The 19258-nt window shown below is 36.9% G+C and overlaps 1 protein-coding gene across 17 annotated transcripts in view; it reads left to right on the top strand.

The window, feature by feature from the left end:
• Positions 1–19258, top strand: part of CLOCK (clock circadian regulator) — a 152333-nt gene that overhangs the window by 94527 nt on the left and 38548 nt on the right. For all 17 annotated transcript variants that reach the window (XM_064584503.1, XM_064584500.1, XM_045881121.3 and 14 more), the window contains 8 exons: positions 3619–3739; positions 7078–7191; positions 7315–7433; positions 9431–9513; positions 10187–10293; positions 12058–12205; positions 12743–12818; positions 17855–17996. In XM_064584503.1, the coding sequence (XP_064440573.1) occupies positions 3619–3739; positions 7078–7191; positions 7315–7433; positions 9431–9513; positions 10187–10293; positions 12058–12205; positions 12743–12818; positions 17855–17996 (910 nt within the window). The remainder of the gene's footprint in view (positions 1–3618; positions 3740–7077; positions 7192–7314; positions 7434–9430; positions 9514–10186; positions 10294–12057; positions 12206–12742; positions 12819–17854; positions 17997–19258) is intronic.

Below are 19258 nucleotides of genomic sequence, written 5' to 3'. Positions count from 1 at the left end.
ATATTTGACATTTTTTTCCAGAGGAGCTTTTAGTCCTTTTTAAGCAACTTGTGTTTATATTTCCAAACTAACAGCAGTAATTTAACTGTTGGTTGTCTACCTGAAAGAAAAGGAAATTGGTAAGAGTGAATAGTTTCCAGTAAATGGTCACACTGACCTACTGTAGAAAAAAACAAAAAGGCCTGTATGATCCAGTAATTGCACTCCTGGGTATTTACCCAAAGAAAACACAAACACTAATTCAGAAAGATGTATGTACCCCTGTTTTTATTTCAGCATTATTTATAATAGCCAAGATATGGAAGCAACCCAAGTGTTCATCAATAGATGAATGGATACAGATGGTGTGGTGTGTGTGTGTGTGTGTGTGTAATGGAATACTACTCAGCCATAAAAAAGAATGAGATCTTGCCCTTTGCAACAATGCGGATGGAACTAGAGGGTATTATACTAAGTGAAATAAGTCAGATAGAGAAAGATAAATACCAGATAGTTTCACTTACATGTGGAATCTGAAAAATAAAACGAATGAATAAAAAACCCCAACAGACTCTTAAGCACAGAGAACAAACTAGTGGTGCCAGAGGAGATGGGGGAGCGGGAGGATGGATGAAATAGGAGAAGGGGATTAAGAGGCACAAACTTCCAGTTTAAGAAAAGGAAAGAATGAAAATAGAAAGACTATTGGTTTATGTCACATTATAAACAGCAGGTTTTATATTTCTTCTTCATGAAAATGATTGAGAGAGATAGAAGGATCTAGATAGCTACCATTTTATTTTCTTTCCTCTGAATTGTGTTTGGGAACTGAGTGGATGGTTTGCCAACATCAAGTATGATCAGCTTCATTTAGAGATTTTAAGTGTAGTGGTTAAAGGAAAGTTTGACACATTAATTAGTTGCCTGCTAACTCTGACATTTCAGATTATCAAGTGTCAGGGGAAGCAGAATGGTGGGGAAGGATCGCCTCTGACCATACCACTCTCTACTAGTCTTTCATATTTTCTCTATGAATATGAAACCTCCTGTAAGGGTAACATGGCTTAAATCATAATTTACTGAAATAGTAGAAGAAATTATAGATAAGAATAAATAATAGAAAACTATAATCACTTCCAAAATGAAAGTTTTAGCTTTTCAAATTGGTGTCTTATTTTTCTGTTAAGACAATTTTTTATATTAGTATCAATGCTTATATTACTGATATTATTTTATTTTTATATTTATAGATTATATCTCTCTATATATAGAATATAGATTTATATATTTTTATATTTATAGAAAACAAAAGTAGTTTTCTAGCTTTTGTTCTTATTCATGCTTGAATTTTTAGTTCATTACTTCTAGAGGTTTTTCAGACTTTCAGCAAAATTTCATTAAAATACAGATATATTTTTGATATGGTTATCCCTAAAACCTTTATCAAATAACTCTTTAATCCAAAATATTTTACTGTTATGTGCAAAGTGTAGTCTAATGTGCCTTGATTTGAAGGACAGGAGATAAAGGTGTAAGAGATAGGGCCCTTTTGTTCACTCATGGGGTAGCAGGGCATAGGCATTGAAATATAACAAGTATTTTTTATTGAAAATGAATGATATGAGTAATAAATACTAAAGGAATTTTATTTTTACTGTGGATTATGGTGTTAAAGAGAATGCTTTTTTTAAAATTTGTTTCGGAGGTAGAATTTAATGATTCACAGTTGCGTATAACACCCAGAGCTCATTATATCAAGTGCCCTCCTAATGCCCATCCCCAGTTATCCCATTCCCCCCACCCACCTCCCCTCCAGCAATCCTGTTTGTTTCCTAGAATTCAGCATCTCTTATGGTTTGCCTCCCTCTCAATTTTTATCTTATTTTATTTTTCCTTCCCTTCCCCTATGTTCATCTGTTTTGTTTCTTAAATTCTACATGACTGAAATCATATGATAATTGTCTTTCTCTGACTGACCTATTTCACTTAGCATAATCCCCTCTAGTTCCATCCACATCGTTGCAAAGGGCAAGAAAGGAAATCATTTGAACTGAACTTTGAAAGGTTAGAGGGTACAAATCTGTGGAAAGAGGGGGGAGGATATTCTACTTCATGGGGTAGACGAGGAAGGCTAGAGAAAAGAAAGAATGTGAATGTATGGCTTGTGTGGAGAGTAGTAAAACACCCCTTTCTTACCTCCCACTAGCCCCCATGGTTGTTCTTTATTGTTCTTTGGGGGTTTTTTGTTTGTTTTGCTTTTAACAAAAGCTTTACAGTGTTTAAAATAGAAACAATGGAAGTGCTTTGGTTGAATGCAGGGGGAAAGACCCTTAGCCCCCCTTAGCCCGGCCTTCACAACACCTTCCCACTTCCCTTACCCTCCACCCTTTCCTCCACAGTTTTTGAGATGCCACTTCACTGTTCCCAGAATTCCATGGGGGCAGTTTGAAAATGTAGAGAACCCAAGTAGAATGTACTAGATTTGGTAGGAAATGTGAAGTCACTGAAGTTTTGTCAGTGGTTCTTTTTTTATTATTATTATGTTGTTATTTTTATTTATTTATCTGAGAGAGAGAGAGTGCACTTGTGCATGAGTGGGGAAAAGGCTGAGGGAGAGGGAGAAGCAGACTCCCTGCTGAGCATGGAGTCCGACTCAGGACTCAATCCCGGGACCCTGAGATCATGACCTGAGCCAAAGGTAGGCACTTAACTGACTGAACCACCCAGGCACCCCTTGTCATTTTTGATTCCGCAGCCATGGCACATCATGGATAACCTGATGTTTGTCAAATGAATGTTGGTTACTAAACCATGGTTAAAGCCATATTTTTAGCAAGGATTGTAATGCTTAACATACTACTTGCCTCTTTTGTTATCTAAAAGCAAGGCTTTTGACAATGGGATACAGGATAGATGGCTGGAAAAATGAAATAAAAAAGAAAGGACACACTGGACAATTGAAATAACACCAAATCAGATCTCCTCTTCACTTAGCCAGTGGCTAATGCTTTGGTCCTTTGTTATAGTATATACCGCCATAATTTACTAGAGGTTTGGATATATGGTAAGGCTGTATCTTGTAGCCAAAGATTTTTCTAATAAACTTTCTTAGTCCTGTTATATAGTAAATGTTCACATTTGGTGAAACTTGCCTTTGCAAATAATTTATCAGACTTTCACAGTCATACTGATCATAGATCTGATGACACTAGTATCAGAGGCATGGAGGTCATGTTAACCTTCTTCCACCTTCTCTTGTTTTTTGAGTTGTGCTCGATAACTTGGCATTTGTCAGTTTTTGTAGATAATTGAAAGCCATATGCTCATGTGATGTTTTAAGAATGATGATATGCTTTTATTTTTTTCCCTTTTTTAAATAAGATTTTATTTATTCATTTGACAGAGAGAGAGAGAGCGAGCACAAGGGGAGGGGGAGTGGCAGAGGGAGAGGGAGAAGCAGACTCCCCGCTGAGCAGGAAGCCCAATGTGGGACTCTATCCCAGGACCCTGGGATCATGGCCTGAGCCGAAGGCAGACGCTTAACCGACTGAGCCACCCAGGCACCCCGTGATACACTTTTAAAATACATGTATCTTGAATCACTAAAATTATTTTATTTTTTAAAAATTTCTTTTTCAGTCTGATCTTGTGGATCAAAGTATATTTAATTTTATCCCAGAGGGGGAACATTCAGAGGTTTATAAAATACTCTCTACTCATCTGCTGGAAAGTGATTCATTAACCCCTGAATATTTAAAATGTAAGTAGTCACCATCAAGCAAAAAAGTTAAATGTATTTGGTTGCATTTTCCTTTACTTTTGTACGTTTGTAACAAACACAGATGTGTCAAACCATATTAACAAATAGCATCATTCCATATACCCTATTAGCTCCTTTTTAAATATTTATATATATCTAATGGAATTATGACCATATTAGAATTATGACCATACTCTCAGGGTATATTGAAAGCCCATCTTTTTTGTTACAATGGCTTTGCCATAAAAATGTATTTTACACAAAAATGGAACTTGGCAATGTATTAATTAAGAAAAAATCTTTTTGAATGAAATGAGAGAAAATTAAGATATTCTCATTTTCACCATCACTAACCAATTGAACATTGAAACTTTAGAAAAAAATAACTTATGTATTTCAAAATATTATTAAGTAAAGGAAATTGCTTTATTAAACAGAATTAAGTTATCATTTATTGGATATATTTAATATGCCTGGAACTTGTGCTATATCATAAGAGTGCCGAGAATAGTGAAAAATAGTCCTTGCCTTCAAGAAGTACAAAATACTATGGTATAATCAGACATTTCTCTTAGATTCATTTGACAAATTAATTTGACCTGAATGTCTCATTTTCTCCACTAAATTAACCCTTGTTTAATCTGAAATTGTTTTAACACCGTTTAGTGTTTAATCACTTTTTTTCATTTCGAATATTTGACTTTTCTGGTAATATCGATTCATCATTTTAAAAATTATTTGTATTTTGAACCCTGAAATTCTGTAGCATACTAACTGTCCAAGAATAGAGACACACACACATACATTTATGTGTAACTATGTATGAATGTCTATCGTTGTTAAGAATGGATAGTCTGTCAGGAGTCGAGAAGAACTAGAGACAAGGAGAATCCATTTGAAGCCTATTTATAATTGCTTAAAAATTAAGTTATTAAAAAAATCAAGTTCTTATGACATTGACAGATAGACCATTCCAGGAAAGAGACCTGGGCTGGATATAGAGGCCAGTTATATGTCTATAAATAGTGCTTGACGTTGTGGATTGAATGGCATTGCTTGAGGTAAACGTATAGAGCAAAGAGAAGAAAGCTGGAACCCTGGGACATAGCAGTAGGTGGACAGAGGCGAAAAGGTCCACATTAGAGGCCTTCATAAGAGCAGAATTGGCTGGAGACCTGAATGCAAGCAAGCCTCTGGCAGAAAGACAGCTCTTAGACTTCTGCTTCCAAGATCAGAGGTGAGGTTGGCAACAGTACTTTCTGATAGAGAAAAGCTTTAATTAAATGACTTCCTGACCCCTAGTTAAACAATTAATATACAAAATAAATTCATTTCCCCAGAAAAAAGGTGTTCATGCCAAAGGAGTAACGTGATATATAAGGGGAAATTGCTTAGAAAATTCAGGATTCTGTAAGCTGGTCATTTGGGCCATAATGAAGGTGGGTGGGCAGTACATGTGGTATGATTTGTGTCCAGAGAAGGAAATTGGGCTTAATAGTTCATCCTAAGGAGTTTGATTTTTATTTTTTACATAGTGAGGAGCCAGTGAAAGGGGATTTGAAAAAAAGTGGTGTGAAAAAAATATATCTCAGGTGGAAAATTTTGAAAGGACCAGACTGGAGGTAAGAATAGCAATAGAAGTTAAGGATGGAAGGATGTATATAAATGAGTGTTGAGTAGATAAACTCAAGAGGACTTGGTATTGGGCACAGGTGACCAAGTGGCCAGGGATCATCAGTGGGGAAGGTTTTAGGAAGAAAGTAGTTAGATTTTGAATCTGTTGAGTTTGATAATAAAGCCATTCATGGTAATGAAAGAAGAGTATGAGTTTGATGCTGTGAGTGAAAAGAGGTGTTGCTAGTCCTTGAGTGCTGAAATAATGATGAAGGTAATATTAGTCTAAGAGTAGTAGGCAAGATTGAATTTGAGCGGCAGGAGTGTAGAAGCTTAAAAAATACATTTTGCAGTTACCTGGATGCAGGGTAATTTGTCTACTAAATTGGTGGTATTGGAAGCTCAGTTGGAAAAAATGACTAATGAGAGCTTCCTTGGTGAAATAAATAGCAGGTTCTGGAGACAGATTAGTTTTGGGGCATATGTTAGGTAGAGAAGAGACCAAATTGATAGGGTTTCTAACTGGGGAGATAACACACATAGGACAAAGGAGAACAGCTGGCTTAGAAGAAAGAGGGATAAGTTCACTTCCAGATATTTTGAGTTTAAGTTACTTGGTGGGACAATCAAGTAGAAATGTCCTAAAGCAAATAGTGACATGAGATTTGGTCTTACATAAAATGTTAGGGAGAGAGATTTAGGAGTAAATAAATTTACCAATGCCAATACGTTTATAAGGGATAGTAAAAGATAAAGAGAACTTTTTTTTTTTTTTAAGATTTTATTTATTTGACATAGAGAGAGAGTGAGAGAGAGCACAAGCAGGGGGAGTGGCAGGCAGAGGGAGAGGGAGAAGCAGGCTTCCCGCTGAGCAAGGAGCCCGACGTGGAGCTCGATCCCAGGACCCTGGGATCACGAGCCGAGCTGAAGGCAGATGCTTAACTGACTGAGCCACCCAGGCGCCCCTAAAAAGAACATTTGCGAATGCCCATAGTTTGAAAATAGATTGACTGAGGTTTATAGAAATGGTCAATAAGGTAGGAAGGTAAGTTTCATGTTATGGGGATGAAGATGTAATAAGTTTTAAAGAGGTAGAAACAACAAGGAAAGATCATTTAAGTTAACAATACAAATGTTGGTGATCTTCAGAAGACAGATTTCTTCAGAGGTGTAAAGACTAACACCACATTTCATGAAGTTAAGGGAGATGAATCTATGAAAACTAGAGTACATAATAAAAAGGAAGATCTATGATACTAAAAAGAATAGCATGCAAAACTCTTTGTTTAAGATGGAAAGACCTGGACAAATTTAAAATTGGAAAGTAAGGGCCCAAAGAAGAGAATGTATGGATTCTAGAGGAATGAATGACAGTGGTGTGCCCCTAGTCCTAGAGAAGGTAGGAGAGGCTGTTGCAAGTAGAGAGAAGCATTAGCTTGTAATGGGAAGCAAAACCTTTCTTTGACATTAGAGTGAAGAATGAGAAGGAAGGACAGATAAAAGTGGGGAAACATACAGTTGCTTATATCAGAAGGTCTGTCTTCTCTGTTAAGAACAAGGTGAGATCATCTCCTAAAGATATTCTACTTTTATGGACTAAATAAAATGTCCTTGAGGACTTCTATTGGAGAAAATAGTGATTATAAACTTACACAACTTTTATCATCTTATAGATCATTCATTATGATAAACCACAAATACATCACATTTTTTTCTCATTTCAGCAAAAAATCAGTTAGAATTCTGTTGTCATATGCTTCGAGGAACAATAGACCCAAAGGAGCCGTCTACCTATGAATATGTAAAATTCATAGGAAATTTCAAATCTTTAAACAGTGGTGAGTTAAAAATATAGTGAATTTTAACTTGGTATTTCTTTAAACTCTTAAAGACACAGATGTTTGAACATCAATAACTAGATTTTACTGGAGTAACTGATGATACGTATTTCCTTGTTTTAGTATCCACTTCAGCACACAATGGTTTTGAAGGAACTATACAACGCACACACAGACCTTCTTATGATGATAGAGTTTGTTTTGTAGCTACTGTGAGATTAGCTACACCTCAATTCATCAAGGTATGTTTCTAATTTTATTTTCCAAAGAGGATTTCACTTCATATTATGAGAACTATCTTTATGTAATTTTTTTGTTGTTTCCAGAATAACTGATATTTCTTACAAACATTAAAGCGTAATGATCATGAGTCATTAAATATACTTGGTCATGCTAATTTTTTAATTTAAAATCAGCTAATTAACATATACTGTATTATTAGTTTCAGAGGTAGAGTTTAGTGATTCATCAGTTGCATGTAACACCCAGTGCTCATTACATCAAGTGTCCTTAATGCCCATCACCCTGTTACCCCATTCCCCAACCCCCCTCCCCTCCAGCAACCCTCAGTTTGTTTCCTAGAGTTAAGAGTTTCTTACAGTTTCTCTCCCTCTCTGATTTCGTCTTATTTTATTTTGAAGGAAATGAGTTATCAAGGCACTCATTAAATTATAACTCATTTTAAAATATATCTCCTTTGCAGTTAGCCAGTGGTTATGTATCACCCCTGTCCTGCTTTTGTGCAAAATTTTAGAGTACTTTTGTATAGTTCACAATCTACATTAAAGGGGAAAGGCCAAAATCTAGGTAATTTTTAAAGATTGCTTTTGAAATTTTCTTTTGAAATATGCAAGTGGCCTTTTATTGCATATAATTTACTTCTTCAATTTTAAAATTGAGTTAGATAATTTATTTTATTCCCTGGGGCCCAAGAAGTAGATGATTAGTAGACAAGTGGCAAAACAGTTCAACCACTAGAAAGTGGCTTGAAATAAGCCAGGCTAAGATTTTAAATTTAGGGAGATACCATATTCTAGGACAAAATGCTGAAATAGCAGTTCGAGGATCTTAATCCAGTCTTGCTCTGCTTGTTCTGTTCTTAGGAAATGATAGCAAGGGCTAACATTTGCTAATCGCTGCATAATTCACATGTATTATCTCATTTAATTCTTGTAATAACTTTATAAGATAGTTGCTAGTATGATCCTCATTTTATTATTTATATATTATAATATATATTTATTATTAAGGAAACTGAGGCTTTGCGAAGTGCCAAAGTTGCAGCTGTTAAGTGGTAGAACTGGGATTAATTATAATTCCCATTCTCTCAAAAGCCCAAGCTTTTAATTCACTACATTGTGCTATAGAAGGTCATTCAAGGACACAGGAGGTTGGAATACATTGCTGAGTATGACTAGGGTCTAGGGTTACTGTGTGTGGAGGGGGTAGGAATGGTGGGAGATGAGGTTAGAAAAGCAAGCAGAGTCCAGAAATGTGTTTCTTTGTTGTTTCTCCATGCTAAGAGTTTAAACCTTATCCGAACCAAATGAGAAATCATGAAGGTTTTAAGCAGGGAAGTCATAATCTTACTTGTGTATTAGAAGGTAACTGTGGCCAGGATAGAAGATGAGTTAAAGAACAGGGAGACCTGTCTGGGGAGAAGCTATGGGAATAATGTGAGCCAGTGATGTCAAGTCTAGAGTCTAATAAGACCCTGAAGATGGATGGGATCAAATAGATTTTTTTTTTTTTTTAACTTAGAAGGTGAAATTGAAACGATTTGGTAACAGCCATTTAGATGGTTTTTAAAAGGGAAAATGAGATTGTCTTGTGACTATCAGATTTCTAGACTGATGGCACAATACCAGGTATGCCTCCAGTAACAAGAGGCAGAACTGTGTGAGTATGAGGAGTAAAGCACTTAGTTCATTTTAGGACATACTGAGTTTGTGATGCGTGGGGACATCCGGACAGAAATATAGAACTGTAATTCAGGAGAGAGATCTGAATTTAGAATTAGGGTTTTATAGGCATGTGAGTGAATAGAGAAATATGTTGAGTGAGAAATACTCCCCCAGAATTCTGCATCTGTTTATTGCCACATTCTTTAATACTAGAATATTAAGATGTGATTAGAAAATAAATTAGGGAAAAATTAATAATGACTTTCATGGTTAACAATATTTAGGATTCTTCTAAGGCCACAGAACAGTATTTCTAAATTTTAATTTGCTTGTAGGAAATGTGCACTGTTGAAGAACCTAATGAAGAGTTTACATCTAGACATAGTTTAGAATGGAAGTTCCTATTTCTAGATCACAGGTAACTTCATTTTAAATTCCCTTAAAAGCTAAAAGTCATGTAATTAATGGGTTTTAGTGACAAACGTTTTCTAATCACATGTTCAAATCCATTATCCATTTTTCAAAAACCAAAGATTCTTCCCAAAACTGATTTTTCTTTTTTCTAAGATTTATTTTATTTTTTAGAGTTTTGTTTTTTTTTTTTAATTTATTCATCTGAGAGAGAGATGGAGCAAAAGCACAAGCAGGGGGGAGGGTCAGAGGGAGAGGGAGAAGCAGGCTCCCCGCTAAGCAAGGAGCCCAACCGCAGGCTTGATCCCAGGACTCCGGGATCATGACCTGAGCCAAAGGCAGATTCTTAACCGACTGAGCCACCCAGGCACCCCAAGATATATATATATATTTAAAATTTATTTATTTGAGAGAGAGCGCGCACATGTGTGTGCAAGTCAAGGGGGGTTGTGGTGGAGGCAGAAGGAGAGAAAGCATCTCAAGCAGACACCCCAGAGAGTTGTGGAGCCCGAAGACACAGGGCTCGATCCCACGACCCTGAGATTATGACCTGAGCTGAAACCAAGAGTCTGACACTCAACCAGCTGAGCCACCCAGGTGCCCCCCAAAACTGATTTCTAGTTGAGGTATTTCTTATTGTGGGAAAAGTTATAATATTGATTGTTTTATATGTAATTTAGGGCACCACCTATAATAGGATATTTGCCATTTGAAGTTCTGGGAACATCAGGCTATGATTACTATCATGTGGATGACCTAGAAAATTTGGCAAAGTGTCATGAGCACTGTAAGTAGATTTTAATATTTCTGGTGATAATAACTGCTTTTAGTCAAGTAAATAACGAGTGTGTTAATAGAAGGTGATAAAATGCAGACTTGTAAACCATTTTTGTATTTCTGAAAAATACTGGAAGATTGTCTTTTTTGGAAGATTTTACTTTATAACCAAACCAGTAGGAATCCTAGATCAAACTTAAACTTGTTCCTGTTTTACATATTTTAATCTATAATAGTAAGTACAGGTTTATAATATATAATGAACCTTGTTTTTGAAGTGTGTAAGTTCTGTATCCAGAGTAAGAAAAGTAGATTCCTTTGAAAATTGTATATGTCAAAATATAACACTATTTAATAAGTTTTGATATCCAGGCATGTAAGTCTGCCCAGGAGGCAGGGGCACATTTAAAGAAACTCTTAGAAAGCCCATAGTGAGTACTTAATGTTACCTGCTGTTATGGTTATTAGCAGCAGGAACATTAGCATCTCTTTGTGCCTGGTTGACACTATTCTAAACGATTTATGTACATTATCTCCATTATTCATCACCAGTGTTATCTCCATGAGTAAACTGAGGCACAGTAAGGCCAAGTAATTTAATCTCAATCCCAGAACTCATGGGTGGCAGAGACAGGATTAGAATCTAGACCCTTTACCACATGCTATTCTTTCTTTGTTTCAGAAGTTTGTTTTAATGATATTTTATTTGCTTCTCCGATTCTCCTCTCCAAATCCTACCCTCTTGAAGTATCCTCTAAAGCTTAATTAGATATTTAAGATACTTTCATGATGTCTTCGGCTGGTCTAGTAAGCCTCTATATGAAAAATAAACCATGTTACAGCATCAACTAAATGGAAGAGTTCAGAGTAAAGTTATTTCAGCACAGAAAAAAAAAGCATTCACTCCAAGTGATAGGAGCACTAAGCTCTATGATGTACTGACAAGATCGTACACTTCTCTGACTAGCTGGGTAATTTTGGACAAGCAATTGAGTTTGTAGACCTTGGTTTCCTCATGAAGAGAGACAGAGAGAGATTGATTCCTGACCAGCATTTCCTAAGGTTTGTTTCACAGAATGCCAGTCCATTAAAAACAGATTTTATGGTCAAGGAAACCTGGGAAACACTTCGTAATCAATCCCTACCATCTCCTCACCCCCAGAATCATGACATAAATTAGCATACTCATAGTTTTGAAAAGAAAGACAAGTAAAACTGTTTAACACTGTTTCCCAAATTAATTTAACTACAGAACTCTTTTTTTGCTTAATATATTATAAGACTTCAGAACTTACAATCTACAGAGAATGTTTTCGGTAACACTGTACTTACCAGTTACTTTAAACAATTAACTTACTCTGATTTTCATTAAAGTTTTGAATTAAATGCTCCAAAGATGCAGTCCCTGCCAGGGTACCTGTGGGGAAAAAACCCTCAAATGTGATTATTTATTGCTGTTATCCTCAGTTCTTGTTAGTAGGAGGAAGTCAATACATGACTACTTCATTCTTAAGTATTTGGAAATGTATCGTGTGTGAAAAGTATCTGAGATTAGCAATCACTGATTCTAAGTTGGGCACTGTGGAAGATATGTTAATTGCTTGGGACCTTAAGCTATCTCTATAGAATAACATTTTCTTATAACTGATAATATGTTATTGAAAAGCCAGAAGAATTATGTATATAGATTTAAATGTAAATTATAGCTTTGGCTAAAAACCAGATTCATAACTAATGATATGAATCAATAAATATTTTTCTCTTTTCTTCTTAGTAATGCAATATGGGAAAGGCAAATCATGTTATTATAGGTTCCTCACCAAGGGACAACAGTGGATTTGGCTTCAGACTCATTATTACATCACTTATCATCAGTGGAATTCAAGGCCAGAGTTTATTGTTTGTACTCACACTGTAGTAAGGTAATAATTCTTTTACAGCATTTCTGAATTACAGAAATACTGATAGTGAGTTTGGCAATGTAATTTTTAGGCATGACTTGTTAAGACCTACAGTGATCTTTTCCCTAATTTTTGATACATGTTTTCAATGCATTATTAAATTTACTTACAGGCATTATATGGAAATAGAATGCAGGTACATATACATATATAATTCTTGACATAAACATCATGGTTTAGAGCAGAAGCTGTGACTGTGTTTTATGTACCAAAGTCGATCATGTAAAAGGAGCACTGGAGTAGATAAGCATACTTTTCCTTTGTTTAAGTCCTCTTAAGTACTGTGTAGTCAAAGATCATTTACCGTAGCATATAAAACTTTTGGGATACCTAGATTAAGATAGAACACTATAGATGTGTTCTAAGTTTGTGTAGTGCATAGCAAATAGTCTGGAATCCATGATGAACAAGTAAGACATATATCAAACACAGAACACATCTCTGCAATATTTTAAATGAATGATTAAGCATGAAAATCCTGTTTTTTTCCATTTGTAGTTATGCAGAAGTTAGGGCTGAAAGACGACGAGAACTTGGCATTGAAGAGTCTCTTCCTGAGACAGCTGCTGACAAAGTATGTATCTTAGAGTTTTAAAAAAAATTATTTCTTCCCAATGAAAGGCAAGACTCAATGATTTATAGGAAAAGTATTTTTCAAATATTTCATTGCCTCACTTGTGACAGGGTTATAAATTATATTTTACTATTTATTTTTATTTTATTTTTTAAAAAATATTTTATTTATTTATTTATTTGTCAGACAGAGAGCACAAGCAGGGGGAGCAGCAGCAGAGGGAGAGGGAGAAGCAGGCTTCCTGCTGAGCATGTAGCCCGACATGGGGCTTGATCCCAGGACTCTGGGATCATGACCTGAGCCGAAGGCAGACGCTTAACTGACTGAGTCACCCAGGCGCCCCTTTATTTTTAAATTTAATATTTTAAAACCTTATCTGCTTCAAAAAAGATTTGAAGGGCCTCCTATTTAGTGAGAGACATATGATCTCAGATTCAAACTACCATTTACTAATTGCCTGCGATGTGGAAGGCTCTGGCAAGTTCTTTATATGAAGTGTGAAGTGTCATTTATTCCTCAGACATCCTTATCTCATGGGTAATATCCCTGTTTTGAAAATGTTGAAACTGAGTCTTTGGTGGGGGGGATCTCCCCTAAAGACACATGGCTTGAAACTTCCAGGTGGAAGTATAGTATATTAGTTACCTATTGCTGTGTAACAAAACTTAATGATATAAAATAATACACATTTATTATCTCATAGTTTCTGTGGGTCAGAGATCTAGGCACAGTTTAGATGGGCCCTCTGCTTAGAATTGGTCATTGACTGCAATCAAGGGGTCGGCCCAGGGTCTCTCACGAGGCTGTAGTCAAGGTGTCAGTGGGGGCCACAGTCAACTGAACGTTCCACTGGGGCAGAATCTGTTTCTAAGCTTCCTCAGTGCTTGTTGGAAGGATGGGGTTCCTCAGCAATAGTTGGACTGAGGGCCTTGATTTCTTGCTGGCTAGTGGCCAGAGACAGCCTTCAGTTCCTTTCCAGGTAGCTGTTTCCATCCAAGCAAGTAGGTAAGAAGATCCAGGGAGAGACACCAACAGCAAGGTGAAAGTCGGAGTCTTTTGTAACCTATTCACAGAAGTAATATCCCATCACTTCTATCGATTCTGTTCATTAGAAGCAAATCACTAGGTTCAGCCTCTACTATAGGGGAGGGATTATACAAGGTGGTGAATACCAGGAAACGGGGATCATTGTGGGCTATGTCAGAAGTTGCCTACAACAGTTATTTTTGACATGCAGAAAATAAGTGGAATGAAAAGAATCAAAAATCTGTATAAAAAATGAATTAAATAGGCAGCACTGCCAGGGTCAATATGGGAGATATCATTAAGTTTTTCAACAAACCAGTTCTTCCTGGACATGGCTCTAGATGCTCAGAATACATCGGTGAATAACCCAGAGAAGTTCTCTGCAATCATGGATCCCACGTGAAAGAATTTTTTCGAAGAGGCTTTATATGCTTAGTGGAAGAAGATCCAGTATGTTTTAGTAAGATACATTTTCTGAGAAAAGTGCTTAAATCTAGGGTTCCTTGAAATGAGGGAGGACAGTTATATAAATTAAAGTAATACAGAGGTCATTCCTCCTTGCTTTGTTTTCTCTTACGCCAGTGTCCAATCCTTAGCAAATTCAACTAGCCTTACTTCCGAAATATACTCTGCCTATGTCTACTTTAGCTGTGTTTACTTTTACTACCACAGTCCTCCTGGAGATTAGGTTAGAGGTATATTTTTGAGAAACTTTTAATGCGCGGATGGATTTTAAGGTCATGAATCTAAATGTGATCACCAGGAAATGAATGGAGAGAGAGAGAGAGGGGATGATGAAAGGCAATCCATCATTAAGACGTGAAGGAGACTCAAGGGAAATACCCAGTGAGGTATGAATAAAACCAGAAAACTGAGTTGTCCTAGAAGCCAGGAAAAAGCATGTCCATGAGGAGTGAACAATTAGCTTTGTCATATTCGGCTACAGTAGATTAAATTAGACGAGCACTGAGAAGTGAGCACTGAGTTTAACAACATGCATTTGTTGATCAATAAGAGCAGATTGGATGGAATAGTAATATGAGTGAAAGCCTGATTAGGGTGGGCTTAAGAGAGAATTTTCTGGGACAAGGGGAATTAGAGCTTGTTTGGAGGTTCTAGCAGGGGAGCGCAGCTACTCGTATACCCTTGACCGAAGAACGGTCCTCCTCTATCGGGGAAGGCCGTCCTCTTCGACCGAGTGCGCAGCTTTGGGAGGGACGCACATGGAGCGGTGAGGGAGGAAGGGGACACCCGCCTAGCCAGCCAGATCAGCTGAATCAACCCTGGCGATCAATGGGGTGACAGATGTCACAGCCAGATCACCCTCACATCACATCCGACAAGGGGAATTAGAGACAGCGAGCAGGGAAGGTTTTCCTACAAAAAAGAGTGGAGTGGTGCAGTAGTAGGAAGAAGTAGGCTTAAAAGAAGTTTTTGCTTTTGAAGGTGGGAGAAATTATAGCATGTTTGTATACTGATGAGAAAGGTCTGTTGGAAAGAGAAGAATTACTGATAGAGATAGAGGTAGAAATGCTAGAGCAGTGTTCTTGAACAGATGAGAGAGGATGGGACCCTGTCCATAGTGGACAGATAGGGCTTAGCTAGTGGAAAAATTATTCAGTGACAGAGGAGTTTGGCAAACTGTGAGCTTTAGGCCAAATCTGGTCCTCTGCCTGGTTTTGTAACCCCCACAAGCTAAAAATATGTTTTCCACATGTTTTTAAGTGATTGAAAAAAATCCAAAGAAGGATAATGTTTGTGACACACTCAATTGTTTATATATAGCCTGTGGTTGCTCTTGTGCTGCAACAGCAGAGTTGAATAATTGTAGCAGAGAGTGTGTGGCCCTCAACGTCTATGGTATCGACTCTCTGACCATCACAGAGAGTGTCTGCTGATCCCTGATCTGTGGTGACATGAAGAAAGGCAGAGTATATGAGTACAGATGCTGCTAGGTAGACTGATATAATGATAGGAGCTTACAGCAGCACTCTCTAGTGAAACAGGAAGCAGAGTAACCAGTAAGAGTGGGGTTAGGAGAGGACTTGTTGGAGGTTTGAGAAGAGGGGAGCAAGGATTAAATTGTTTTCTAGGAAAGTAGGAAAGTGAACAGACAAGGTAATTCTAGTCTAGTAGGAAGGATTAAGGGCCCGCTTGAGGTTCTTGGCCATTAATTTAAAGAGAGAACAGTCACCATGTTGTATTTCTTCAGCCATGTTCTGAATAGATTAAAAATTTGGTTTAACGAGCATTGGGATTTTTCCAAGGTAGTGTGGTGAAGGGAGATAGGAGCAGGATAGTTGATGATACCCACAAGGGTGTGGTTATGATTAACCATGAATTTAAGCTGGGTAAAGAAGGGAGAGAAGACATAAAATGAGAGAGTGATTGTGAAAATGTGGTAGAATCAGTGTATTTTTATGTTCTACTAAAGGATTATTGGAGTTGGGAGACTAAAGAGAAATGAGGAGGAAATATGGAAAATGCTGCTCAGAGAGGAAAGTGTTTGAAATTGAGATTATGGAAGGTTTATTCTTACTGGTCATGACAAAGTCTAGGGTATGACTAAGAATGAGTGAGGACAGGTGGAAATCAAGATCAAGGCATCAAGGAAGAGAGAAGTCATGATGTTGAACATGTGAATTGGTACTGATATTGGTAATTATGGAAGTAAGAATTAATGAGGACTGAGCCAGGAGCAGAAATTTGAATTCAGGTGCTTAGTGAGGAGTGGCTACAAGGTCAGTAGACGACTTGTTATAACAAGGAGAGATAGTCATATAGTGATAATGTGAGATTCTGGCTGTGAGTTTTGGGAAAGAGGAAAGGGAAAAGTTCTGGAAAGAGCAGTAGAAGGACTTTGCAGGGCTCTGAAGGTTGTGAGATAGAAAATAGCCACCACTTAAAAGACCTGTAAGGAAGTGGTATTTTCAGGAGACATCTGGGTTTTAGAGCAAGCCAGCAAATGGATGTTCAGAGGTGAGGTTGAGAGTAGGAGATTTTGCTGATTATGGATACTATAGTAATATTCCATTGTATGGTTATACCACATTTTGTTTATCCATTCATCAAGTGATGGACACTTGGGTTGCATACATCTTTTGGCTATTGTGAATCATGCTGCTATGAACATGGGCGTACAAATGCTTGTTTGAGTCTCTGCTTTCAATTCTTTTGAGTATTTACCTAGAAATGGAATTACTGGATCATGTAGTAATTTTATATTTAATTTTTTGAGGAACCATCATACTGTTTTCTATAGTAGGTTCACTATTTTATATTCCTACCAGGAGTGTACAAAAGTTCCAATTTGTCCTTGTCAACACTGGTGATTTTTCTGGGTTTTTTTTTGTTTTAAGTAATAATCATCCTGATGGGTTTGAAGTGGTGTATCTCATAGCTTTGATATGCATTTCCCTAATGATTACTGACATTGAGGATGTTTTCAATGTGTTTTATTGGCCATTTATATATGCAAGACCTTTGTCTGTTTTTAAATTGGATTCTTTATATATTCTGGGCGTTAATCCCTTATCAGATACTCGGTTTGCAAATGTTATCTCCCATCCTGTGGGCTGCCTTTCCACTGTTTATAGTGTTTGCTGCACTTTTGCTGCCTGTGCTTTCAGTGTCACATCCAAGAAGTCATTGCCCGATCCAGTGTCATAAAGCTTTTCCCCGTTTCTTCTAAAAGTTCTATAGTTTTAGTTCTTAGGTTTAGGTCTTTGATCCATTTGACTTAATTTTTGTATATGGTATAAACTAAGAGTCCAGCTTCATTTTTTTGCATCTGTTTCTGTAAATAGAGAATGAAGCCAACGTTTTCTGGCTATAGAAAAGAAATTTTTATTTCCTTACCTAATATTATACAGGTAAATATTACACAGGTACCTTTGCCTTGTTGTGGGTTAAAACTGATTTTGGGGAAGAAGGGTTAGCAGGCTATATCGCTAATTTGGGATCTCTGAACTGAACCACAAGAAAACATTTATTTTACTCTGTCTCCTTAGAGCCAAGATTCTGGGTCTGATAATCGTATAAACACAGTCAGTCTCAAGGAAGCCTTGGAAAGGTTTGATCACAGCCCAACACCTTCTGCTTCCTCCCGGAGTTCAAGAAAATCATCTCACACAGCAGTCTCAGACCCTTCCTGTGAGTACCCTAGCTTGAAAGCACTTTCCCTCGAGAGTGCTTCTAAATTATGTTACTGGTGTCAGCATTTTTCATCAAATGCTACTTTATTTTTTTACATGAAAAGGTTTACTATAGTACTGCTTACTTTAAAAAGTTAGAAACACTGTTTTTAAGTTTTTTATTTTTTTTAGTTGAAGTATAACATACAGCGTTAGCGTCAGGTGTACAATATAATGACTTAACAATTCTATACATAGTGCTCATCACGATGATAAGTGTACTCTTAATCCCCTTCACCAATTTAAGAAACAAATGAACAAAGAAAAAGACAAAAAACCAGACTCTTAAATACAGAAAACAGAATGGTTCGTTGCCAGAGGGGAGGTGGGTGGGAAGATGGGTGAAATGCTACTTCAAAATGATAAATTTTTACATTTCTGAAATATACTAACCTTTCCAATGAGCAAAAGCCATGTTGCTCACATTTAACAAAGAATTAAGTTTATAAAGTAGTGTATAAAATATTTAGGTAGTAGTGTTGGTATTATTAAGTTGCTTTTAATCATCCCTTAAAAAAAAAAAAACTGTTGATTCCCTTTTTACGGTAGAACCAGTATGTTCTTTAAGCTGGCTTTTTTTTTTTTAAGATTTTATTTGAGAGAGAGAAAGGGAGCGAGCCAGTTGGAGGGGGCGGGGGCAGAGGGAGATGGAGAAGCAGATTCCCCACTGAGCAGGGAGCCTGATGAGTGGCTTGATCCCAGGACCCTGAGATCATGATCTGAGCAGAAGGCAGATGCTTAACTAAAACTGAGTCACCCAGGTGCCCATTTTAAGGTTGCTTCCTGAAAGTTTTCTTTTTTCCAGATTAGTTTTTATTTCCTTTGCAACAATGCTAATTTTTTAAATTCTATCAAACATTTATTTATTGTTTTTGTAATTTTTATTTAAATTAAGTTAATTAACATAATGTATTATTAGTTTCAGAGGTAGAGGTCAGTACCCAGTGCTCATTACATCACATGCCCTCCTTAATGTCCATCACCCAGTTATCCCATCTGCCCACCCCCATCCCCCCCAGCAACTCTCAGTTTGTTTCCTATGATTAAGAGTCTCTTACGGTTTGTCTCTCTCTGATTTTGTCTTGTTTTATTTTTTCCTCTCTTCCCTATGATCCTATGCCTTGTTTCTTAAATTCCACATATGGGTGAGATCATATGGTAATTGTCTTTCTCTGATTGACTTATTTTGCTTTAGCATAATACCCTCTAGTTCCATCCACA

Source organism: Mirounga angustirostris, unplaced genomic scaffold (genome assembly GCF_029215605.1).
Source record: "Mirounga angustirostris isolate CCGP_5_RB_7025 unplaced genomic scaffold, mMirAng1.0.hap1 SCAF_2, whole genome shotgun sequence".
In the NCBI taxonomy this organism is placed as follows: domain Eukaryota; kingdom Metazoa; phylum Chordata; class Mammalia; order Carnivora; family Phocidae; genus Mirounga; species Mirounga angustirostris.
This window is presented reverse-complemented; position numbering and strand designations above follow the sequence as displayed.